General features: G+C 44.9%; 2 protein-coding genes across 4 annotated transcripts in view; one reads left to right on the forward strand and one right to left on the reverse strand.

The window, feature by feature from the left end:
- Window positions 1-21,148, reverse strand: part of LZIC (leucine zipper and CTNNBIP1 domain containing) — a 26,752-nt gene extending 5,604 nt beyond the window's left edge. The window contains exons 1-7 of one of the 3 annotated variants that reach the window (XM_033079730.1): window positions 21,065-21,148; window positions 18,586-18,727; window positions 18,097-18,232; window positions 17,506-17,604; window positions 16,791-16,886; window positions 15,026-15,107; window positions 11,790-14,088 (exon numbers count right to left, since the gene is read on the reverse strand). In XM_033079730.1, coding sequence (XP_032935621.1) covers window positions 14,030-14,088; window positions 15,026-15,107; window positions 16,791-16,886; window positions 17,506-17,604; window positions 18,097-18,232; window positions 18,586-18,686 — 573 coding nt within the window. In that variant the 5' untranslated portion in view covers window positions 18,687-18,727; window positions 21,065-21,148 and the 3' untranslated portion in view covers window positions 11,790-14,029. Of the gene's footprint in view, window positions 1-11,789; window positions 14,089-15,025; window positions 15,108-16,790; window positions 16,887-17,505; window positions 17,605-18,096; window positions 18,233-18,585; window positions 18,728-20,253; window positions 20,315-21,064 lie in introns of those variants that run through there. The other 2 variants (XM_033079729.2, XM_042779966.1) reach the window with 2 other exon arrangements.
- Window positions 21,100-26,622, forward strand: NMNAT1 (nicotinamide nucleotide adenylyltransferase 1). The gene is made up of 5 exons (XM_033079728.1): window positions 21,100-21,188; window positions 22,658-22,831; window positions 23,256-23,439; window positions 23,599-23,744; window positions 24,109-26,622. Exons 2-5 carry the CDS (start codon window positions 22,714-22,716, stop codon window positions 24,519-24,521), a joined length of 861 nt encoding a protein of 286 aa, XP_032935619.1. The 5' UTR covers window positions 21,100-21,188; window positions 22,658-22,713; the 3' UTR covers window positions 24,522-26,622.
- The last annotated feature ends 162 nt before the right edge of the window (window positions 26,623-26,784 follow it).

The following is a 26,784-nucleotide window of genomic DNA, read 5'->3' on the forward strand; positions in this document are numbered from 1 at the left end:
GGGTCCCTTTGACTCTCTGATATCATTAGCCAAGGTTAAGCCATTCCCCTCCACAGCTCCACCATGCAGCACTTCAGTGCTCAAAATGGTCACACTGGGAGCTTTGCAAGTGCAGGGGATGCTGCCCCTAATTTAAGCCTTGTTCATTTTCAAATGACATTTTTCAGAGAACAGTTAGAGCCCAAAAAACCTTCCAAGCTGGAGCCTGAAACCTGAACTCAGGAACCAGTCTGCAAAAACCCTGCTACAAATTTTCCTCTAATTCATTCTGACTCATGACCTTCAGTCACAGGCAGCTGGAGACTGGATTAATTCCCATCTCCAGAGGGATACAATGAAGAATTCGTAACAGCTACCTATTTATAGGTGAACAGTAAGAACTGAAATATTTAATACAGGTTTTTTTTGTCTTCATTTCTATGTTCAGTGCTACCTTTTAGCTGCCTTCAGAACCTAAACCCCAGTGTCAGATTTAGGTCAATTTACTGCTGGAACTCCCGTGGTAGATTCACATCTCTCAAATGTTAGATTTAAATTTTTAACGAAACACTACAGTCCTCCTTCTTGAAGGAGGACAGGAAACAGCCCCAAACACTGCCATTTATTCATGAAACATTTATGAACACAAGCAGGGGTTTTTCTCCCCAGTGCTGCATCACCTTTCAGAGCTTCAAAATGGACTTCAAAAGTAGCAATGAAATTAATTTCATAGAGCTTCCCAATATACCAGAACAGTTTTTACATCAACGTTCAAGCTGACTTAAAAAATAAATTTTAAAAATCCTGCTATGATGATCACCACTTTCATGAAATTAAAGTTTGCCTCCTGACCTTCAGGCACACCCAGAGCAGGTGATTCCCCCCTTCTCTCAAGGAGAAGACACCTCTCACATCTCACACATTAAAAGAGGCAGCACAGGGTTTTAGGTAGTTCATGTCACTCAACTCGAAGCCTCTGAAATTAAACGTAGTAACAGCAACAAAACCTGAAAAAAGCCTTTCATTTCACAAGGGTATTCACACTTCAAAGATGAATGTGTCAAAAACTGTTTAAAAAGTAACAACACTTTACAAAGAGCAGTTTATACACAAATTGCATCCCAGCCCAGCAGACAATTCCAGTGGAATGTTCCAGTATTTTACTCACGGTGCTCTCCTACAGCTGGATGCACAGTGCTGCTCTCCTCCCAGCCATGGGCACCTCTCAGAGGCTCAGCCACCTCTTCCCCTATTTAAACCAAACTACAAATCTTCCAGGCAGGAAATTAGGCACTAATGACAGCCAAGGATTTAACTACCAGGTGTCCCATTGAAGAATTACTGCTGTAAAAAGTGTTCAGCATCCATCATTAAAACAGAACACTACAGCAAAGCTTTGGATGGATCTAGCTGTAAATATTTCACAATCAGAAAATGAAGTTTCCAGCACACAGACCTAAACTTGAGATGCCTTTTCTTGTCTCTGAGGTCTATTTTCATAGCTTGGTATTAACTTGGAACATAAACTAGTGAAAAAATGGAGCACCAATAATAGGTAAAAATTATCAACTACTTACAGGAATCAACAAATGATTTTCAGTGTATCCACCCCATTTTATAGGGCTGGCATGCCATGCATGGTACAAATACCTACCCATGGAACACCCATGAGGTGTGATGTTTTTTGACTATGAATTATGGACACCAATGACAGTCCCCAGGTCTGTTCTGTGGTCACTGCAGAACCTGAGCCAAGGCCAATTGCCAAACATGCACGAGGAACGTGGAGACCCCTAATTGTGGGCACCCCAATCAGCTTCATGAGCAAAGGCAGGTTCTCAAAGCAGCTCTGCTCAAAGGGGCAGCACCAGGCTCAGGATCCCCTGAGGACTCACAGATCATTGCTATTGCACGTGGGGTTTGATGAAGATGGACACAGAGAGGCTAAAGACAACAGGGCAAAAATAACAATACACAGGACAGGAACACCCTGCACTCAGGGAATACAATCACTGATAAAGTGTTACTGGGCTGCAGAAGGAGGATATTGGTTCTCTTCACAATGAACCTAAAAGAAGCCTCCACCAACAGCACAATGTCAAAACACTCAGGTGTGTGGATGTGCCCAAGGTGCCTTCTCTGCCTCCCCAGCAATTCTCAAGGGACTTAAAATGAAACAGAAATATGCACGAGGACAGTCAGAATTACAGCACTGCCAATGGTGAACAACTTCAGTATTTGGTGTGTTCCCTACCAGTTTCATTAATAGTGTATTCATTTCCAGATTTTCATATTAAACTGCATCTAGTGCAAAAATTTGATGCTACAGGCAACTTTAATAAAAAGGCAAGTGACACTATGAACTATCCAAAAATGGAGAACAGTCTAAAATCAGGGAACCAACATGGCTGAGTTGGAGGGACCAGAGTGGGCTCATCTGGTCCAGCCTCCCTGCTCCAGCAAGGTCATCCTAGAGCACAAATCCTGAATCAGAACAGGCAAAATCCTAACTGAGAACAGGAAAAATCCCAGTAAGTATCTGTAAGCAGTTAAAATAACAATGACATTGAATTTCAGTTCACAATCATACAGTGAAAGCCTCCAAAGACCAGCAGTGCCATTTCTGGAGTGAACTCTGAGCTGGAGTGACCAACTTGTCCCAGCCCAAGCAGCCAGAGCTGGGTGCATTTAACCTGGAATGGCAGAGAGCACAGGGATGGCACAGAAGGGCTTTCTGTCCACTGTGTGTGTCCATATCCCTACATATTTTACATATATATATGTATATTTATAGGCATTTCTCTGGTACTCATCACCACAGGATCCACAGCCAGGTATTAGTGAGAGCTCTCAATGCAAACATGACCTTGCTGCTCTGTAATTTTTACTGACATCTGAACATCATTATTGCCAGGGCACAGACACTTCACACTGCAAATGCCCATAAATCTTTTATAGTAGAGAGATTATGGCTAACTAGATTTTTAAAAGCAGTTAAAATGTGAGCTGTTATTAGGCAGGTGACTACTTAGCATTTTAGTATTTTGCAATAGTGTATCAAAGAACATTGTTAGGACCAGAGGCTCTCAGACTAATAGTTCCTGACTACCAAAATTGTGTAACCATTGGACAACAACTTGAAATAGTGTCTGGCCTCATACATCAGTAAAACCTGCTGTAAAATGTGGCAAACACAGCCCTTATGTCACCTAGTTATCTTGCCTCTTTAGGAAAAAAAACAAAACTTCTGTGCTGTTTCCCCATGGATGTTCTGAATGACCAAAAAAAGCAAAGAAGAGGTTTCAGTTCTGAATCAAGGTTTAGTTTTCAAAACCATTTAAAGAGATCTATTATTGATAGCCTTGATCATCTCTTCAGCACCAACCAGAACACAAACTCTGCCCCTGAGTGATCTGAGAGCAGCAGCAGTGTTACTGGACCAAATGGGCAAGAGACTTTTGCTCCTAAGACCTTCATAAAATAATAATCCACGGGACTCTTCCTGGATGGTGTTCCATAGATTGGTCTCAGTAGGGTATGCCAGCTTCTCTCTTCTCTGAAGCACTTACTAGAAACAAAAAGCACAAGAGAAGAGAAGGATTTTTGTTCCCTTCTTAGGTCACCAAACAAGACTGTGCTGTGAAGGTATCTGATGGAGGAAGGAAAAAAGTCCTTGTCAGTTTTAAGAGAGGACTTTGAACATTCACTAGTTCAAAACAAATTCCTAATGACACACCAACTTCACCACGGACATTCTGCCTTCCCTATGTTTGGCCAAGTGGGATTGCAAGGAAGGAAATCTTGCCTTGAAGAGACTTCCTATTTCTCAGGAAAATGGATGCAATTTCCTTCCTGCCCAGCCACAATTCCCAATGTCACCTCCATTACACGAGCCTGAACTGGACATAAACTGCAGGAGCTCAGTGGTGTGGGAGCTGAGAGTGCCCTGAACACTGGACAAACACACCTGGGCTGCAGAGGAAGAGCCAGGGACTGCAGGGCTGAGGTCCCACGAGACCCCCTCAGCTCTGGGACTGATTAACTCCTGAGCACAACACAAGAATCACAGTCAAGATACAACACACATATGTTAAAGGCAGCCATATGTAAAAACAGTAATTTAGATCAATCCAACTCCACCACATAACAATAGTAACAACAGGAGTCAGCCCAGAGACCGTTCACAACAACGTTCAGAGTGGCTGATTGTGACACAAGCTAAACCACTCCAAGATCCCAGACCTCTCCAGGAAGCTCCCAAGAGCAGCACTGCACCCAGCCACCACCAATTCAAGGCAGAACGGGCAAAGAGAATGACTGCAAGTGCAGTCAGAGTTGTGCAGCTCCCAAACCATAACCACAGTTAGATGCACCTCTATTATGGCTGGCTGCCCAACAAAAGGAAGGAGCTGACAGCACTTCCATCTGAAACTGCAGCTACCAAGGGCCATGAAATGAAAAACAAGGGGCCAAAACTGTAGTGCCTCACATGTGCTGCTATTTCACACACACAGTACTCTATTTAAAGATTTGGTAAAAGTGAGTGAACTAAGAATTTGACAAAATGTAAGAGAATGGCTGCAGCTTGAAATGTGAAAGGGTTATTTTACCAAGTTCATTGTAGCTGCTGACCAAGATTTCAGCAATAAAAGTTCTGTTCAGCAAAACCCGAGTTTCTGACCTCTGAAGTTAAGCAAAACCTTTCACGAATTCCACATAAACCAAGGAGTATTATTTGGCATCTACAGACATTCCTGAAAAAAGGCAGCTAAGAAGATGTGAATGCTTCTATTTTTCTCAATTTGGCATCAACTCTTAAAGTTAATTATATTGTAAGTGTTACTGCTGATTGGTATTGCATAAACATTCAGTTAACTGTGTTTATCTTGAAGTCTGATATTGCCTCCCCCGACCAACTGAGCAAGCTGCCAAGAAATTTCCAGTTTTCCACATAAGATCCAAACACTCAAAGTTAGGAAACTACATTAAAATTACATTAATATGGCAACAGGCACCAGAGATCCCTGCAGCTGCACTAGCCCCTCCTCAGTTGTCCTTCAGTAGTTTACCTTAAGCTGTTCCAGGATTTATATTCCTCATTTACAGCAATTCTGCTGCAAAAATTTAGGTCACATTTCCTTTAAGGGTGCACGTCCATGTGTACTTATTTAAAGCTCAAGGAAATTAATTAAAAGCTCCTCACTGACTTCACTGTGCATTGAATCAGGACCTGGATGAGTTCAGAGGCAAAACAATTACACTTTAATTAAACATCTCCACCTTCATGTGAAGTAGTCAACTAATTTAATGGAAGGATAAACTGAGTCAGAAGGTATCTGAGCTTGGTCATGGTCATAAACAGAGGTGATTACTTCATCACAACACAGAGAAAATGGACTTGCTGAAAAATCAAATCAATTCCTGGTCTGTGTATTTGCATGGAATAAAACAGAACATCCTGAGACAAGTGGAATGGTTGCACAAATTTACTGACTCCATCTCTGTTCCCCAATCAACAGCTCATTTAGACAGTCACAGGAATTCCAATTTATTAGGGTTTTTGGGGGTATTTAGAGATTGTTTTGTTTGTTCTTAAATAGCATGAATGATTATAGCTATATAATTTTTGAAAACAGAAATAGGCTTGGCAGATTTGATACTTGTAAAACCTTGGATGTATTCACTGAAAAGCAAGAAGTATGACTCCACTCTCTGAATCCAGACTGGCATTTAAATCATACAGAAGCTCTGCAACACTGTCAGATCACCAGCAGTGAGCAGAAACAAAAATGAGCTTTCCTCACTTTTTTGAGCATTTGTTATATAATGCTTCCTCAACACTAAGGCTGAAAATAAATCTGAGGGTCGGGAGAGTATTCTCTTTACTCTAGCACTGACTAATGGGGTTTGGTTAATTTGCTGATCTTTGATTTCTTCTCACCTCTAGTTCTGCTCACTCTGCTCTCTCTGCACTCTCCTGCCATGGAAGCCTCATGGACAGGGCACAGCTCTTCAAAGGGAAAAAGAACTGCAAGAGTCCTCCATTCTCAGAGATAAAACACTGAACAAAGTGGTTGGGAGGGTCTTTCCTAAATGAAGTTAAGATTTCAGCACATTTCAAACCTATTTATGCATAATTTCTCCCTGTACTTTAAAGCAAGACCATGAAGTTACCAACACTGGATGTGGAATAGCTGACAATGTTTTTGTTCCCACAATTTATATCTTGGGTGCACATCACCATCAAAACTGGGACTAGTCACACACTTTAGCCCAGAACAAACAACTGGAACATCTGTTAGGATTTGACAGGATTGCAGTTTTCCCAACCACTCCTGCACTGCACCCAATGGTGTGCTGCAGCTGTAACTGCTGCATTTCAGCAGCAAATCAATCTGATGACAGCTTGCAGTAAAAAGAAATACACCTGGGCATGTATAGAAACATTTCTGATACCAAACCCTTCTTTTTGGAAGAAAATCTCCTGAAGTTTCTCCCAGCATCCCCAACAGCAGCCTCCAAAAGCCTCTCTGTGCACAGCACTTGGGTGGATGTTTGATGCTCCAAACTAGGTCAGATGCTCAGGAGGGTGCTTTGTAGTCAACAACCAACTTAGGAACTGAAATACTTAGTAAAAAACATAAATGTTTGTGTTGGTTACAGACAAACATTTTGGAGAGAAAAAACTTGCATTAAACATATATAAATAGATCTATTTCTGACAAGCTGTTTCCTAGGCAAAGCATCAACCTTGAACAGCTCAACCACATCAGGCACATTTAGGTTTGAGTTCTGTTTGCCCATATGCAACTGCAGGATGATTTTTAATTTTTGGCAGCAGGTATCTATCACAGTCATTGTTAGCAATTACAAAAATTAGGTTTTGTTTCCGTTCACTTTTGGCTTTGTTTAGAAAACAACACAAATTGTTTTGGAAACGTCTCTGTCCTCTTGCAAAGTGAAATAGTCACAAACCCTGGATGGGGGAAAGGATGGAAGGGAGCAGAAACTGATACAGACCTCCCATAGAACTGGGATTCAGAACTCGCTTTCCCAAGCACTCCAGAGGATGCTCTGCCCACTGACACTCAGCAGCACTGACCAGTCTGTGAGCACAGGGACAGAGGCTCCAGTTCCACAGTCACAGCCCTTGGTGCCCCCACAGCTCCAGCCCCGCTCTGGGGACTGCACAGGGATTTATCACAGGGATAAATCAGCCTGGGCATGGCTCTCCTGCTGCAGATCCCACTGTCTTCCCACCCGGCCATCCAGAAGAATCCTGAAAGCATTTTTCTGCCATGGGTAACTTTTCCATTGCTTGTTGCAAGGCTTACAATGAGCTAAAAGAGAAAACTGTTTTAAAGCACATTTGGGTCCACCCATTACCAATTAAGTTTTCCAAAATGGCCTTTGCTCCCACGTTTGTTCAGTCCTAACACACTTCTTCATAGATTTATTATTTCTGTGTACCACATCAACTAAGACAGCACACAAATCCCCAACAACTCTAAACTGTACTGAGGGAGCTGCCAGTTTCTCCCAAGATGCCAAAAACTGATGATGCTTTTTCAGCTAAGGGCAAAGTGAAGCAATAGAAATGGATCTGAAGTACACCTGTCACCATTTTCCAGATGAATCTGTTTGTCAAGGCAGAAGTAGCTTGTATCTGAGCAAGAAAACCAGCCTGTATTTTCAAAAGTAGTAATACATAGCATTCTGTATGCTCCCTCACCTTATAAACCCCACTGAAGTGCATGTTCAGCCTCATTTTTTCACCATTTACGCAGAGGTTCTCCTTCAGCAGGCTATTTCACATCACACACGAGCTCCAAAAATAACCAAGGCCAAAAGAAATGGAAAGCCTGCAAGTTCAGCAGCCAAAAACCCCAAATATAGTAGGATTTTGTAAATGTATTTTAAAATATGTTCTTAAATACTCTCTAAACATGCCTCTCACCATACTGGAGCCAGCTTGGACCAGGACTGTGAACCAGCACACCTAACTTGCCACCAAAGTGGAGTTTATGCTGGAGTTTGGTGTTTTGTTTCTTTTTTTTTAAATCCTCGCATCTGCAGAATGTCTCACACTCATCTCACACAGCATCAAAGCTCACCCTGTTCAACATGCCAAGATGAGGAATGGACAAATAAAAGATGATGTACAACAGAGCAAAATACTCTCTTCTCGAAGAGAAAGCAAAGCCGAGTCTGAGAGGCAAGCATGCCCTGATGGAGCACATCTGGATGCTGAGCAGACACGAGGCTCAGGTCTGGCTGTCTCTGACACATCCTGCTCCGGAGGGTGATGCTGTCCCTCTCTCCGCATCCTCCCAACAGGTAAAAACTAACGTGTGCCAACAAATACCGTCCATGTAAACTGCAAGTTACCGGGTGCTGCCTCAGAGGCTCTGGAAACACAGTTTTTAGCCAGGCAGGAATTACCCCCGAGGGAAGCGCTTTACCGAGCTCTGTCCCAGGCGCTCGGGCAGGGCCGGGATGCCGGAGCACGGCGGGCACAGGGCGCTGCCCGAGCAGCGCTCCATGGATGGACCGGGACACCTGCCGAGCCTGTCCCGGCTCCAGCACAGCCCGGCCGGGACCGAGCTCACCTGCCCCAGCTCCAGCACACCCCGGCCGGGACCGAGCTCACCTGCCCGGGCACCCGGCCGGGACCGAGCTCACCTGCCCGGGCACCCGGCCGGGACCGAGCTCACCTGCCCGGGCAGCGCAGCCCCGGCCGGGGCGGGACCCCGAGAGCGGCGCCCGGTGCCGTGAGGGGCGAGCGCAGCCGATGGCCGGGGCAGCCCCGGCTCGGAGCGGCGGGGCCGGGGCCTGCCGGGGCCGGCAGCGCGGAGCGGGGAGGCCCGGCCGGCCGAGCGCCTTTGTTCGCGGCCGCGCACAAAGGGCACCGCGCTCACCTGGTGCGGGGCCCGCGGCCCCGGCGCTCCGGCGGCTCGGGCGGCGGCGGGGCGCGCTGGGCACGGGCGGGCGAGAGCGGCGAGCGGAGCCGAGCCTCCTCCTCCTCCGCCGTGACTCACCGCGGCCGCCCGAGGGAGGTGCCTGGGCGGCTCCGGGGGAGGGACCCGCCGCGTCCCGGCGCCCAGGGCAGCGGCGGCGCCGCAGGCAGCAGCGAGAGCCGGCCGGGAGGAAGGGGCGGGGACGCGGGGAGGGGAGCGGGGCAGGCCCGGGGAGGGGAGCGGGGAGGGGAGCGGGGAAGGCCCGGGGAGGGGAGCGGGGCAGGCCCGGGGAAGGGGCGGCCCGCGGGGGCAGCGCTGGCCGGGCCGCGGCCGGAGCCGCACGCACTCACCTGCGGGTCACGGTGTGCGGGTCACGGTGTGCGGGACACGGCTCGGGCCGGCCCGGCTCCCCCGCTGCTGCCAGCCCCGATCCATCCCAGCAGGGCGCTGCTCAGTAACGCTGCGCTGAGAAAGTTACAGACACCGCAATACCCAGTACAGCTCCAGCTCGTTCGGCCAGTACAGAAAATGCCAATCTCTAACTAGAATAAGTGGTCATTTGGTCATTGAAGCACTCAAGAATAAAGTAGTGCTTCATCTACGTTGACTGAAGAACAGTAAAACCCCAGTGAACACAGAGAGGAATTAATTAAAACTAAAAACCTAAGACGACAGAAGCCACCAAGGGCTCTCCACCCCGCTCCATCACTCATCTGCACCATGGTTTCCCACTGGGTTAACAGTAACCCTGATTCCTTACTGGGTGCATTGGTGAGGCCAGCGAGGTAAATACAAAACTCCTGGAGATAAAAATGTTTCGTGTACCAAGTGTTATTTAGTAAAATGCATCTGTTTTCTACTTGGTATTTAACTTAATTGCATAAAGATAGTTACAGTAATGAAATAGGTGGCGCTTCCTTTAACAGCTTGATACTTAATGACATCAAAGCCCGATGCCATTGAAATCCAAACCCCACTGCCAGCTAATGAAGGGCTTAACATGAAAGCCTCTGCAAAGAGCAAACCCAAGCCTCTGACAGGAACAGGAATGGTGCAAATGTGCTGGGATCTGAGATCACTGGCACATACCCACAGCACAGCAGGCAGTAATGATTATTAATTATTTAAGAAAAGAACATAAGAGCTCCAGCATAAGCTGAAAAAAATATGCAGAAGCATTGCTCTGGGATCCTCCAGTTGGATTACTGTTAATTAGCACAGTACATGAGTCTGAGGGAAAGATCTAAAAGCATCTTATGCTAGTGGGAGCATATAATTAAGCCATCATTTGCATCCCTGCAATAGTATGAATTTCCTTACTGATAACATCATGGGCACAACACCATTTTATGACTAAGTACTGTCTAGCTCTCCTCATTCAGCTGGCTGACTGCACAGCAGTGTAATGCAATCTTACACATCATCAATTTAACATCCTGCATTCATTTAGAAAGGGTTTTAGCAGGGAGGGATACCACAAGGCTTCCTCCAGCCTGGGAGAATTTCAGATTTATTTCTTTAAAACTGAGCTCCTGCCCCACCTCAGTTTATTCCCTTCGAGCTTACCGAGATGTTTAGCTACCAAGCAAGGTGAATCTTGCCATCAGTCACTTGTATCATCACAAGACATGATGGATGCTCAAGAGGCCTCTCAACTATGCTAGCTCTGCAAGAGATAGAGTAAAATATTGTTCATGTCTCATGGGAATGCACAGAGCCTTCCCACAGCAAACACAACACAGAGCTGCACTTGATCAAATCTGTTCCTTCCCAATCATCACACTGCTTGACCTAACCCTCAGCAAGGGAATGTTAGAAGTTTAATTATCTAAAGGTTAAGTCTAACATTTTGACAAGTATTGTATAAAGACTTGATATTATTTTACAGAAATCTATCAGATTAAACGGAATTTTCTTTTCAATAGCTCCTAATCTCTTGTTTAATGAGGCTGCTGTTTATTCTAGTAAGCCAAAACTTCATGAAACCTTTTCCTCCGAATCCCTACTTGACTTAGAAAAATTCTCTCAATTCACCCTGTCCTTCCTGATCTCCAATTCTTTCTTAATCAGCTCTGAAATTCATTTAGGATTCCTTCACAGCACAGCTGCTTCCACCCCCCAAGTCCCTCTGTACTTGTTGGCATCCCCCTCTCATTAAGGGCTTCCAGCAGCATCTGCACACACAATCCCTGCTTTCATTACCCAGGATTCAACCACACCACACAACAATAATGAAAACTCCCTCTCCCAGATGTGCGTGGTATCCAATGAAGGACTTGGTTTTTAGTTTGGAATCTCTTTTTCTTTTGTTAATTTTTTATATGTCAGACTTAGTCTGATAATTCATATCCACCAAAATCATGCATCAATCCCATTCCAGCCACTAATGAAACAGCCTGAGCTGCCTGGCCACAGGGTGTCATTAACACAGAGCTCTCTGTCAGAATGAATTGGACTTTTACAAGCAAAGTAGCATGAGAAACTAAGGTATCTCTTAAGAAATCTTGTATTTTTTCTTCAACACAAAGATAACTTGCTACTTTTCCATTCAAGATCAAAGAAGGGAAATAACACAAGGAGACAAAGATAGAAGAAAGAGAGACAGAACATTTGAAGATTAAATTTTCTAACACTTTTTCTTTCAGATCAGTACAATCACTGAATTCACTCTGTAGAGGAAGAAGATTAAAACAAGGAGGTTATATACGGGCAAAAAAGGACTCTGGGAACTTTGCTGATGTGTCTAAAGCTACTGTACTTTACAATTCTTATTTCAGAAGTAAAATGATAAACAAAAAACAAAGCACTTTTAATCTTCAAAGCAATGTATGATCAATAACAACTTCACAGCACTTGATATTTGAGGATCATAATCTGTATTTTACTCCAGGAATAAAGATGTGTACAGAATGAGTGATCTGCCCGGGTCCAACTGAACTGGGGATGGAACTCACACATCACAAGCTTGTTTGTTCAACACAAACCCATGCTTTCATTTAGCAGTTGTTCTTTTGTTATCAGTTTTTATTTGAGGAAATCATTATTATAATAAATAATTATGGACTTTTTTCCCAGCCCCTGCAGAAAGATTTAAGATGGTGGTGGAGGTACATCCCAGGATTATGTAGCAAAATACTTAGCACAACACACCAATTAACTTACTATACCTGAAACCAATCTAACTACTTCAAGAGGTTACTTAACTGTCTGTGAGGGTCAACACATGAACAGCTTCACATCAGCAGCAGCTTCCCTGTTAAATCACATTTGTGGTCAGGGCATCCTGCAGGACACAGCCAGTCTCTGGGTACAGCTCTGATTTCTGACCCTTCACAGCTCCTGAGAAGAGAAGTCTGACCTGACTCCAAAGCTGCAATACTGGTCACTGATCTCAGTCTCATCTTTGTTCACCAAATCACCAGAGATCCCTCCAAGAGCAGAAGCAAAGAAAGATGTTCAGTCAAGGATCAATTTAATTGGAATGTTACAACTGCCCGCAGTACAGGAATTTGCAAAAATCCTGAAATATTTACAAACCAATTAAAAAAAAGTTTCTCCTGGAAACTTACACCTCTCAAGCTACAAGGAAAAAGATTTCCATGCCATTGTACTGTAAACTTTTTGTGAGTGCTGAGAGATTTAATTTACATAGTAATGCTGCAAGCAGGCTGGGGGTGTATGGGGAGAGAGCTCCTTAGCACCAGTAATGAGCAGAAAGGAAAAGAAGGCAGCTCCAGTCCCCAGACTGTTTTGTTTCCCATAATTTCAGAGTCTAATAATGCCTTTTAATAAGCTGCTCTCAGCTATGAAGCTGCAATCAGCCTTTGTCAGAGAACACAATGCTGTCCCAGACAGGAAAATAGTTCTGCTGGAATGGACAAAAGACCCCTCCTCAATAAAGGCTTTTTAAAAACAGGGAGAAAAAAGTTCTATCAGTGAAAAACAAATTATGCTGTCTATACCATGTATCCTTTCATTTCTTAAATGCTAGCTATCAAAAGCACATTTGTTAAAGCAAAATATAGTCCAGAAACACATTTTCTAGTCTACTCCAGTCCTAGTTTACAATTAGACAAACTTGCTAATTTATAGGGTATTTATGGCCTGTAAGCGCACTCTAAGTGATGACTGACATGTTAATTTTTAGTTTCTGTGCTAAAAATTCAACAACAGGAGATTTCAGAAACTCCTGTGGCAAGTTTATTCAGGATCCAGTGGAGACACTGTCCCCTCTATAGCACACCACTGAGACTGAGCAACACTAGCACTGATCACACAAGGGGAGCTTCTCCCTTTTCAAACTTGTTTCCACTTGCAAGTTATTTCCTGCCCCCTCTGCAATAACAGCAGCGTGCAGTCACACACCAGAGCTGAAGGAAGAGCCATGGAAAGAGCATCTCTCTGCCATGTCCTAGCAATTCCCTGTCCTTTCAATACACAAGGTTAAACGACTCCAGAAGCCTCCCCACAGGGCTGCCATTGTCCTCAGCCAGGGCTGGGACACAAAGTGCTCATTCATGTGCACGGCAAACAAGCAGCCAAGGGCCAGTGATCAGCATCCAGGCTTCTTTTGGGTCTTCTGCAAACAGTTTGTAGAAAGATGGCATTTCAATAAACTACATCCATTTCCCAAAGCTTCAGTGCTTTCCTAGCACAAACTACTCAGCAGGGAGTCCAGACAAAAATTAAGACAATGTGAAGATTCACCCAAAAAATCATCAGGACCACTTCTTAAAAAGATCTGCTTGCTACAACCACATGCAAAAAGATTAAGTTTTAATAGTTAGAGAAATACACATTCAGAGAAGTTCAAAAGAGCTGCCTCTTTCCAAAGACAGTCATACCATGCTTTTGTTTTAGAATTCCACTTAGTGTTCAGCCTCAGAGCTTGTATTACTTAAAGGGTACAGACACCAAAGTGCACTTAAGGCTGTTTTACTTCGTATCTTCAGGTTAAGGACCCAAGAAGTTTAGGGCTTGGGTTTTTTGTTTTGCTTTGCCTTTTTCAACATGCTAGAAACAGAAAAACCAAATGCAGTATGACCAAAATCCAATGCTGCTGATAACTGGAGACACAAGCCTCATGAACCTCTTCATTGTTTTGCCTTTTCTACTTCAACACTTGCAAGGGCAAAGACTTTGTCTCCTGATCCTGAGGGGGAAAAAGCATTTTCAGTAAGTATTAGTGGAAATTGTGAATTACCTTATATACAATTGAAATCAAGCAAAACATTTGAGATCCAAAGAAATCAAACCTTCATTGTGAAAACTAGAACACTTGAGCTAATTAAAAAAAAAAAAAAAACCCACACAGGTTTGCCAGGTCTAGAGCAGCCATGTCTGACTGGGCCTGGCTGGGATGGAGTTCCCTTTCCTCCAGCTTCCCTTGCAGAGCTGTGATTTGTTTGTGATTTGTGTTTGCAGCTGGAATGGAGTTGGTAACATCCCCCACACACAGAGCTACTACTGAAGTCCCCTCCTGAACAGAGGGTTCTCACCTGGCTCACACTGGCAGGGAGAGCAGAGCTGAAAGCTGAAACCCAGACAGTTTATTTGTACTGAGCTAGTCTGGCACATTCCTGCCATTCATAGCTCTTCCATCCCAGATTTAGCTACTGCTACAATGAACTGGTGTGCTTATTTCATGCCTTTTGTAGCTGAACTCTTGATCTGACACAGAGGTGTGATTGTGGATCATGGCAGGAAGAGTGCTTTAAAGCTGTATTTTGACAGTGTGCCAATAAGTGCCAAATTCTCTGCATCAAGCAGAGGACAAGGCTCTCCTGAATAGAGTCTTTAATGCAAAAAAGATCTGTGTTTAATCCTAAGAGAGCATCTCTGCTTGATACAGATGACTCAAGCCTTCAGCTAACAGGCACCCTTGGCATTTCATGGCATTGCATTCATTTGCTGTGTTACTTTTTCCCCATGGTAGTGTATCAGAGTCTCATTGTTAAAAAAACATTTATTAACATTTAATGGCATGAATCTCTTGTTCATATTTTCTCTTTCATAGGGGAACCAGACATACTTCTATTAATCAGTGTTCAATGAGGCAAAGGAATCAGAAGTTGAGAATGAAAACTTACCAAGGTCACTGGAGACTCTCTCAAATTGGCTCAGGGCTGTACCAGCATTTGTTGACAAGAACATCTCATCATCACCAGTGAGCTAAATAAAAAACACAGCTGTGCAGCTGATACCTTAACTGTGCACACCCCACCATCCAGCTGTGCACCTACAAGAGCTAGGGCAGGTTACAGCAATTGTCCATTTGCAGCTTTTAGTGGCAGTGTTATCTACCACACAAACCTAAACCAAAAGCAGATGTTATTTCCCCTTGCACTGCATTTCCCCCCTGGCTCCTGTCAGCCCAGGCAGTGCTGATTTCCAGTGACCATTTTTTATTAAAGGGTCACACTGTACCTGTGTCAATAACTTTTTTGTCACATGGTCAGCACAGTAATGCACTAAGTTTAATTCCTGTCATCCACTGAGGAAAGCAAAAAGAAGAAGTCACTGCCAGCTTTGACCATGTTAAGAGCCAACGACTTAGAAATTGTTCCCTTCCTTTCAAGTGACACTTCCCCATGTATATTTTACTTTTATGTATGTGCTCTGATGCCTTGTGAAAGATGCCCATAAAATATTTACAATAATGAAGCAGTAACCTACATTTGGAAGGTTCAGATATTCTAAGTTAAAAGTCACTCATTTAATTAGCCTCAGATACACATCTTTATTACAGCAAAGCATGTGTGTCAAACCCTTCACGGTGTTTGCATCAGTTTATTTATTAGAAATATAAAATTCAGGTGCAGACATTCAGGATTATGTTGGAATGGAGGAAAACATTACTTACCTGCCTGTGCTGGCTTTATAAGCAAGCATACAGCTACTTAACACTCTGCAATGTTGTGCAGACAAACACAGTATCTGCTGTCACTGTTCACATCCAGAACAGATGTGAGATTGCTGTCCTAGCACACTCTCTGTGAGCAGGCTGCTGATCATTTTAAAGATGAAGAGGATAGGTCAGAGTGTGGTGAGGTGAAATGATGTTGTGGTCCAAGGAGCTCATTCCAAGAAGATCAGATAGCTTCATGCAATCAGTTCACAATCTTAACTAGCCTTCACACAATTTATAAACATTTTGTTTTTCCTTTGACAGTCAAGCAATAAAATATTGTGAGGGAAAGACTTTGCTTTGGCAACTACTTGGACTGCAGCTCCTTTAAGTACTGCACTTGATCTTTCCCATTACATTCCTTCATTTCCTAGAAAAGCTAAAGTACAGAGATGCACAGCAACCCATTTTCTTCATACACCATCCACAAAGAGAAGCAACTTCTCTTCCTCCCTCTGGTGGCAAACCCAGGGCTTTTTCTGCCTCTGGTGGATCACTGGGACAACAATGAATTTATCACTCATCTCTCCAATTTCTTTATCTCATACCCAGGGGTAGACATAACCAACACTATAAAAGTGAAGCTGGATACATGTCAGAGGTCTAAAATAGTTCCTGATGAGTTGGTGCTAGTGGACAGTAAAAGATTTGTTTTGTAGCTTTTATAAAACCATCACCTTGTACCAGCTGGTGTGTGATTCACGCATACAGCCCACCAGAGGAAGTATTTAAAAGTAGAAACAGCCTTAGAGAAAGGTACCAAACTATTTGATACATGTTCAGCTTCAGAGAGTTTGGCATTAAAATAGAAGAACATTATATAAAATTACAGCAAGTTGCATTTTATCATTTGCTTATGAAATTGTAATTTTTTATTTTAATCATTTCAAATTCCTCCTAAATAGGTAAAAAACTCTATTCACCTGACTATCATACCAAGGCCTTACCTTCTCACCAAGCTTTCTGAGGGCAGTCAGGATTTCCAGTTTCTGTTGGGTGTACAGGTCTCGTGGCAACTTCCCAACCATTAAGTCTCTGTCCATCTGCACACCAGGGGAAAAAAAGTCAAAATATGTAAGCTTCCCATTATTTCACCCAACACAGCAGCAAGAGCCTAAAAATATCATCAGTAGTCACGGACCTGCAGCAGTAAGGGACAGAGTTGTCTGTGATTTAAAAGATGTCTGTGAAGCTTTTCAGCAAATACTCTTCACCCCTAACCTTGAATTACTTGATTTCTCCAAACGTGGATCTCTTTTTATCAAAAAATGATAATAATTTAATATTATGTATTCACACATCACTGATACCATGGAGGATCCACATTTGATTTCCCTTTTTCTGGATCTTCATTTTAGACCCCTGAAACACCGAGTGAACTCTGCAGCCCTCAGTACAATCACAGACTTTACACATGCAATTTCCTCAGCTCACTCTGTTAATCCCATCTTTGCTTTCAAGCAAGAAGACAGAAGATAACTCAAGAAATACACATGGCTGTCCCCATTACCTCAATAAACATTTAAAACTGAACAAATTCTGAAAGAGAACCTCTCCATCTCTTTTGGACTTTATGACCAAGTTTTCCAGCACTCTCAGGGCTTTCCTTGCAATCATTACATTCTTGAATCAGTCTGCCTCAAACAAAACACAAGCCTTCACCTCTGCCAGCCTTGTCCTCAATTGTCTTGGCTGCTTCTTTGCAAACATCCTAATCACTTCTGGAGTTTTAAATGCTTGGCTGATGGCTGCTTGTATTGCCTGCAAGGAGAAGAGCAAGAATGACCAGGACTAACAGGAATCACAAACTACAGCAGCAGGATGAGATTAATGAGGGCTGGAGAGAATCATTAGTATCCTCTGCATCATTTGATATACACAGCTCATCTTTTTAATTTCATAACTAAGGAAGTGAAATTTAAAAAAAATTACCTTTATGACCTTTATGGAGGGCTTAAAGAATCCTCTAATTAATGTAACTAGACTGAGAAAGAGCTGTGAAACTTTTCATTTCTGTCCAGGTCTTAATTTCCTACAGTTTTAAGGCTGTAATTCATCAATGGGACTTTTCCCTTTTAAAATGATGACACCTATCCAAGTTTTTTTACATACACAAGTGCATTAAATTATAAAAAGCATTAGCTACATAGATCTAGATATCACATAAAAATCACAGTGAATCACTTGTCTCTATTTGCTGTTTCATCAACTCCAGGCAGAACACAAACGTTTTCAGCAACACATCACCCTTACCAGTTGCATGCCACTGAGCTCATCCACCAAAGTCATATCTCCAGACATGATCTTCTTCAGGGAGTCATTGAACTCACTCAGCTGCTCTAGAGTTTCTTTCTTGGTCTCTTCGTACTCATCTGCATCCAGCTCCTCTCTAGGAAGGACCCAAGGAGACACACTGATTCCCAGGATTTAACCTGAGACATCCCACAGAGCAGAGGGCAAAACTGTGATTTCAGCTATTAGGAGTTTAAAAGTCACACTGAAATATAACATTTCAAAGAAAATACTGAGTATTTCTGCTTGCATTTTTCTCAGATATATAAAACAATCTTAATAAAGGATTTAAAAGGTATTTTTACTACCTGACACCAATATTTTACGTAATTTAAAAACAGAAAGCCACAGCAAAACACAAATATAAATAAGCTCCCCCCATGCAAGATTTTTGAAAGGTACCACTTTCTTCTACCAACCACATAAGAGGAAAGCAACTATTTTTGTTACCTGCATTCTTCCAGATCTTGAAGTTGCTGCATTAATCTGTCCAACTGCTCCTCCAAGTTTTGTTTTAGTTTACTGGTCTCTGTTGTTCCTCTTGAAGCCATTTTCTCTTTTCACATTAAAATGTTGTTTTTACATGACACTCCTAAGAGAAAGTACATTTTATTGTTTGTATCAACAATTTAAAACGTTATTTTAAATGCTCTAAATATTAAAATTATGCAATATCTTGTTGATGGAACGTTTAATCACAACACCCGGAGATCCTTGCAGTGGAAATACAGAAATGCAAGGCTGGGTGTACAGAATTATCCTCATTGCAAGAGGCGTTTCAGCAGGGAATTCCAACAGGCACAGTGCATAAACCCAAGCGCCAAATCAAGCAGCAATTTCTGAAATACAGAAGCTATATACATAGCTCGGACTCTCGGGCCGCCCCTCGGAACACGGCTCAGGAGCCGGCCCGGCTGCGGGGGCCGGAGGAGCACCGGCGGCGGGGGGAACCGGGGGCGGACACGGACACACGGACACATGGACACACGGACACATGGACACACGGACACAGCCACACAGGCACAGCCACACGGACACACGGACATAGCCACGGACACAGCCATGGACACACGGACACACGGACACAGCCACGGACACACAGCCATGGACACACAGACACACGGACACAGCCACATGGATACACGGACACACAGACAGAGCCACACGGACACACGGACAAAGCCATGGACACACGGACACACGGACACACAGCCACAGCCATGGACACACGGACACAGCCACACGGACACACAGACACACAGCCACAACCGCACGGACACACAGCCACAGCCACACGGACACATGGACACACGGACACACGGACACAGCCATGGACACACGGACACACAGCCACATGGACACAGCCATGGACACACGGACACACGGACACACAGCCACACGGACACAGCCATGGACACACGGACACACAGCCACACGGACACACAGACACAGCCACACGGACACACAGCCACACGGACACACAGCCACACGGACACACGGACACACAGACACACGGACACACAGACACACAGCCACAACCGCACGGACACACAGCCACAGCCACACGGACACATGGACACACGGACACACGGACACAGCCATGGACACACAGCCACAGCCATGGACACACGGACACACAGCCACAGCCATGGACACACGGACACACGGACACGGCCACACAGCCACACGGACACACGGACACACAGCCACACGGACACACAGCCACAGCCACAGCCACGGACACACGGACACACGGACACGGCCACACAGCCACACGGACACAGCCACGGACACACGGCCACACGGCCACAGCCACAGCCACACGGACACACGGCTACACACACACACAGCCACACGGCCACACGGCTACACACACACAGCCACACGGACACACAGACACAGCCACACGGACACACGGACACACGGACACACGGCCGCTCTGAGGGCCGGGCGGCAGGGCAGCGCGGCCCTCGCTCCGGACGGGCCGAGCACGGAGCGCCGAGCGGCCTGCGGGGAGCAGAAGGCGGAACTCGGGCTCTCCCCGGGCCCGCCCGCCCCTCCAGGCCGGGCTCCGGCCCCGCTCGCCCCCCTCCGCCCGCCCGGCCCCGGCCCCCTCACCCCTCAGCCGGGCAGGCCGCGGCAGGGCGGGCGCATCCCGCTCCGGCGGCGCTGCTTCCGCCGCGCCCGGGCCAATGAGCGCAGCGGGCCCGCGGGCCCGGGCACGGAGCGGGGACACGGAGCGGGGACACGGAGCGGGGCCGGAGCGGGGGTGAGCGGGGATAGAGCGGGCACAGAGCGGGGATAGAGCGGGGCCGGAGCGGGGAGAGAGCGGGGCCGGAGCGGGGGTGAGCGGGGATAGAGCGGGCACAGAGCGGGGCCGGAGCCGGGGGTGAGCGGGCACACACAGAACGGGCACAGCCCCGGGGTGAGCGGGCATAAGAGGGGGGATAGAGCGGGGCCGGAGCCGGGGGTGAGCGGGCAGAGAGCGGGGATAGAGCCGGGCATAGAGCGGGCAGAGAGCGGGGATAGAGCGGGCACAGAGCGGGGCTGGAGCCGGGGGTGAGCGGGCACACACAGAACAGGCACAGCCCCGGGGTGAGCGGGCACAGAATGGGCACAGAGCGGGGATAGAGCCGAGGTAAGCGGGCACAGAACGGGCACAGCCCCGGGTGAGCGGGCACAGAGCGGGCACAGAGCGGGGCCGGAGCCGGGGGTGAGCGGGCACAGAACAGGCACAGCCCCTCGGTGAGCAGGCACAGAACAGGCACAGCCCCTCGGTGAGCAGGCACAGAGCGGGCACGGGGAGCGCGGCTCACCGGGGATGGGCAGGGGGTGCTCGCTGGCTGGGTACCGGACCCCCGTGCAGGCCCACATCCCGCTTGTGTTCTGTAGATATACCGACACAGAAACATATTTGACAGATACTTGCCTCTGAAACATAAAAGGAATTGAGCGAAGGATCCTCGCGTGCTTATCCGCGGAAGGTGCCAGGCTGGGCTCCAGAGCCATCCCCAGACCTGCTGTAGCCGTATTTTGATGTCTTTTCGTGCAAGGTGAGTTTATGAGGCAGCGATTGTCTGTTTCTGTAAACTGTAAGATTAGCAGCATGGAAAGGGACATTTGAGTAACTCCCGAAAAGGCACGCTATATTTCCATCTTAACATTTTCTACTTTTTTGCACTTTTTTTTTTTTTAAAAAGGAAAAAATCTACCTTTTTCAGTTTTGCAGCATGAGTCACTCTGTTGAAAGTAGCATTTGTGCATTACAAAGACAGTCCGATTCCTCTCCTCCCTGTTCCCATAGTGACTCTCCTAGCCGTGCCCCGTGAAGCTGCATTTCAAGCACCACCACCCCTTCCACTGCTGAGCACCTCTGCAGTAATAAAGAACATTTTAAAAGTTTGTGAAAGCACAGAAGAGTACTAGCACGTACAAAACAGGAAGCCTTGCAAGAGTTCCTTTTATCTGCAGGCAGTTTGATGTGAGGACACGGTCCCTGTTAGAAGGTTGGGCTGTGATGCTCTCCTCACATCACTCAGCCTCTGTAAGGGAGACACAATGTGAGGGTGACCTTGTGGGGTTTCTCCAGCTGGTGATGTTGCTGTAGGAACAATGGCAGAGAGTCCTGTGCTCCTCGGGATGCCTCAGACATCCCACAAACAGCAACAGCCCATTGCAGTTGTCCTTTGTTAGGCCACGTGTGGGAAAACATCTTGGCAAGCCAGGATATTCTCAGGAAAGAATACAGAAGCAGAAATGTGTGTGAAGTGTGAGGAGAAATTAAATGATAAACAGTGAAATGTTCTTATTTTCAGAATTCTTAAACAGCTTTCTGAAAATGAAACTCAGAATTGCAACAGAGCTGTGGTATTTTAGAAAAGGGGAAACCCCCAGTATTTCATTGCAGATTTTAATAAACTTCTGTAATTTACTTTTCTCGGTTTTTCCATTGGTACACCTAACACTTGCTGCAACACAAAGCAGCAAATCCCAAATGAAGAAATGTTGATGCTGTTCTTCTCCAGAATTTAAAACAGTGTAATAAGTGACACAATCTTGGTTCTATAGCTCGTGCTGGAAAGGCTCACTGCAGTTTAGAGTGGCAAGACTAGGAATGGCCACAGGATGTTGAATTTCTCTCTATAAGCACGAGAAGGAAGTTACTCAGCGAGGGAATTCCCTGCCTATGTATCTCTTGGCAGTTGATTGGCACTGGCATCTTAAAAAAGGTGCAAAATTCTAATAATGTTTGTCTTGCAATCAGGACAGATAACCTCTCCACGTGAAGTTTCTTTAAATGTAGTTTCTTTAAATGAAGTTTCTTTAAACTTCTCATAAAGTTTCATATTTTAATTTCATATTTTAATTTCTTAGAAAGTGGACAAAGAATGTCACGTGAGCAGTCACAGGCCGGGTTGATGGAAGAAAAATGCAGCTTTCAATTTGATCTTGAAATTTTCTCTTCTGCTTATTGGCAGCACAAGTAAGTGCCACTAACCCTTCCTCATGGCATTTCCTGCAGTGGCTGGTACCTGGCACCAGCATTCTGCCCTTGGCTCCGTGCCCTGGGGAGCGGCCATGGAGGATCCTGATGGGAAGATTGAAGTGGTGCTGCTGGCCTGTGGGTCCTTCAACCCCATCACCAACATGCACCTGAGGCTGTTTGAGCTGGCTAAAGACTACTTCCATGAAACAGGTATGGTAATTTATCATTTGGAATAGCTTTGGTAACCACACACTTAAATGTTAGGGTGAATATCTTGAGTCTATGAATGCTTGTTTGACAGGGACAAATATTTTTGCAAATGCTGACCAGATACTGAAGCTGATAGGTGTTTATGTCTTATACAAAACCATGTAGGCCATTATGAGAGAGCTCATATATGTGTTGCTTATTACTGATTTTAAAGAACTAAAGCACAGGGTTTGTAGTTTATAGAAATATATTTTTCTGATATATCTCACTAACTCTCATTGTGCTGCCCTGACAGTGCAGAATGTCCTGTATTTTTCCACAGTGCAGTGGATAATGGTTATGTCACAGGTTAAATACAATGCAGGGGAAGTAACATCTGCTCAACCACTTGGCATGTTCTTGTGTGATGTGTTTTTTTCCACAGGAAAATACAAAGTCGTCAAAGGCATCATTTCACCGGTGGGTGATGCGTACAAGAAGAAAGGTCTGATCAGCGCCAATCACCGAGTGGCTATGGCAAAACTGGCTACAAAAAACTCGGATTGGGTGGAAGTTGATGATTGGGAAAGCTGCCAGAGCGAGTGGTTGGAAACACTAAAAGTTTTAAGGTATTCTTCAGCCAGCCTCTAAAAAGTCTCATGAACCTACAGAGAGATTAGGAATGGTGTTAATGGGGGGATAACTGCAGAGACAGGTTCTTTGGCGGGCCATACTATCCCAAATTTTTCCTACATCTTTAAAATACCTAAAATACATCTGTTTTGCAGGCATCATCACCAGAAGCTTTTGTCTGCTGATGTCAGTAATAGTCTGCAGGATGCTGTACCCATAACAAAGCTGGGACGGAAGAGAAAACAGGAGCCAAATAGGCACGAGCCCATTAAAAAGAGAAATCAGAGTCCGACCGTAAAGAGTTAAGTCTGTTTGCAAATTAAATGGTTAATGGTCCTTGTTATTTCAGGAGAATTGCACGGATGAGTAACTTTTATGGTAGCTCTTGGTTCTGATGTCACTCAGTAACTTTATGCCCTTAGATTCCACAGCATAGAGCATTAGATCCCTTTAATGAAGGGACTCCCATAACCTTTATTCAGAAAAATCCTGTGTTATAGCTACTAATTATAAATTATATACTCTGAACCTTTTTTAAAAATTCCATTGTCTCGTCTTAACCAAAGATACAGAGAAAGCCAAGAAATTAAATGTCCCTGTCAAGTTTGCTCAAATCTGCCAAGCCCTAAACCAAGCCCTATTTCTCATTGAATTTTCTCTTTAAGGTGTCCCACAGGTTAAACTGCTCTGTGGAAGTGACATGCTGGAATCTTTTGGGGTCCCCAATCTCTGGAAGTTGGAGGACATCACCGAAATTGTGGAAAAACACGGCCTTGTGTGCATCAGCAGGGCTGGAAACAACGTCCAGAAATTCATCTATGAGTCTGACGTTTTGTGGAGACACAAGAACAACATCCACCTAGTGGAAGAATGGATCACAAACGACATTTCCTCCACCAAGATCCGCCGAGCCCTGCGGCGGGGGCAGAGCGTGCGGTACCTGGTGCCGGAGGCGGTGCGCGCCTACATCGAGAGGCACGGGCTGTACAGCGCCGAGAGCGAGGACACCAACGCAGGGCTGCTCCTGGCTCCCCTGCAGAAACACGCCAGCGACCCCAGGGGCTCACTGAGCAGCTGAGCTGTGTGCTGGGGACAGAGTGCATTTCAGTGCAGTGCTTTCTAGGGGCTGGCTGGGTTTCTCTTAGGTACACAGTGTGCATTCTGCACATCTGCAGTTGGTAGTGAGGTTGGCTGCACTCAGTGATTGGACCTACACAACCTTTTGCAAGTCCAGGGATAAGATTGTCACATTTTAATGTTTTGTCCCAGTGCACTGAAGTGGGTGTAAGAATTCACATTGGTACGTGAAAATTGCAAATGTGTAAGCAAAACAAATGAAAATGTCTTGATTAGTTTTAACTCAAACTACTCTGCTATTCATAAAACAGTAACACAAATATTTTTAATAACTGACAGTGTCTTAACAAAGTTATTTGGTTTCAAGAGGTACCATTTACTTAGAGTAAATCTATGTAAATTTTTTAAAAATTGTCACCATGTGATTCACCTCAAAAAAGCAATTTAGCTCTATCCTGGAAGGGAAGAATTTCCTGGCTGAAGTGATTCTAGGTATAGCATGATTTGAACTGCTTGCCTTTGAGCTATGCAGCTGCTTGTTTGCTATCATGCAGTTTGCTTCCAGAAGTGTCTTGTACTTTACTTTTCCATTCAACTTTCTGGGACTGTAGTGTTAAGCTCAGTATTGTTTCTGATGGAAGGACAAACCTACCTCAGGAACTGGTTTAAAGGCATTGATTTAATAGAAAATAATAATAGTGTCATTGCACTGATTCTCAGACACTTGTCCCTTTATTACAAATAAAACATTTATTTCATATAATAAAATATCTTTTACTTTTGAGCCATAAGTAGAATATAACTATGTATAGCCAGAATTGTTTTCTGTTACTAGAGAGAAAATGTAGGATATCAATATTGATCAGAAGTGAAATATTTTCTTTGCTAGAAGTCTGGTTTTACATCTAACAGTGTATTGTCTGCATTGTATGAACATAAGTTACAGAGGCACTGTGACTGTTGTGGTGATAGAATTCTACCTCCCTTTATTTGCTGCTATCTCATTGTTGTTTGGATTATGTGCCTTACTAAGAATGCCAAGGTTTGCAAGGCGCTTTCTCCTGGGTCAACAGCTCTTCCATGGGATCTGCACAGGATGGCTCTGCTCAGGTTTTTGAGCTCCAGCCCAGCTGAACGTGAGGCTCCCCAGGCAGGCAGGCAGGAGCTGTGGGGCAGAGCAGGGACACGTCCCACGATCCTGGCTGACTGCTGCCTGTGCAGCCCTGCTTCTGCTGCAGGATCCAGGAGCCTGCCTGTAACTGCACACTCAGGCTCCACTCAGTTAGGAACACCACATCAGGGTGCAGAGTGGACTCTTGTCAGACCCTCAAGAGAATACAGAGCCCTTTCACCACACGTCATTTATGCTCAAAATATTTTATTAATGCTGCAGCAGCAGCAGGACCCCCTTGATCTGCTTCTGTAATTAGACCATATCCCTAAGAGAATGTGTTAGATGCTCAGAGCTTCACAGCAACTAGGATGGAAGTGGGGAAAAGTATTTCCACAAAAATAAAAGCAGAAATTTGAAGGGAGAAAGGAATGAACCATCATAGAATGTGGCCAGGGCAATAGGCAATGCTTAGGAGCTCCATAGGCAATTCTGTGGCTGAGACTTTAAACAGTAACTGGTGCCCTTTAGAGGTCTTTGTGTGAGGTTTAAATACTGATTTGCAGAAAGGATTACACCCCAGACTATCTGCATAATCTAAATTAAAATGTTATGTCTGGACTTTGATGGGACTTACCAAGTACTGACTTCTCTTTGCTTGCAAGAGTCAGTAGTATTGCAACAGTGCTTTACTACCATAACCTCAGAACACCAAACTGTGGGTGAAATGTTATTATTTGAGTGGGGAGGAAACAGTAATTTCAATTTCTCTGTGCCATTCCTGGTTTAGTGTAGGTTAAAGAACAATATCCAGCTGCAAACAGGAAAGAAGCTGTGACGTCCTGAGTTCCTACTTGCATGATTCTGTGAGTCATGTGGGTCAGACTGCCAGCTCCAGAAGCTGAACTAAACTTTGGGGAAACTTCTCTGCAAAATATTATCCTTCTTACTCAGCCTAACACAAGTCAGTAAATAAATAAGTAAATGTAGTTGATATAGGTGTGTTTCCTTACCTCTAAATCCCTTATGTCCTCACTTACAAATTCCCTAAGTGCTTGCTCTTCAAGCATTTTTTATTTGCTTTTCAAAACACGTTGCTGAGTCATCAGGGATTTCTTTCACTTCTTTACTGAAGTGAAGACCAACACTGAAG

Source organism: Catharus ustulatus, chromosome 24 (assembly GCF_009819885.2).
Source record: "Catharus ustulatus isolate bCatUst1 chromosome 24, bCatUst1.pri.v2, whole genome shotgun sequence".
Classification (NCBI taxonomy): domain Eukaryota; kingdom Metazoa; phylum Chordata; class Aves; order Passeriformes; family Turdidae; genus Catharus; species Catharus ustulatus.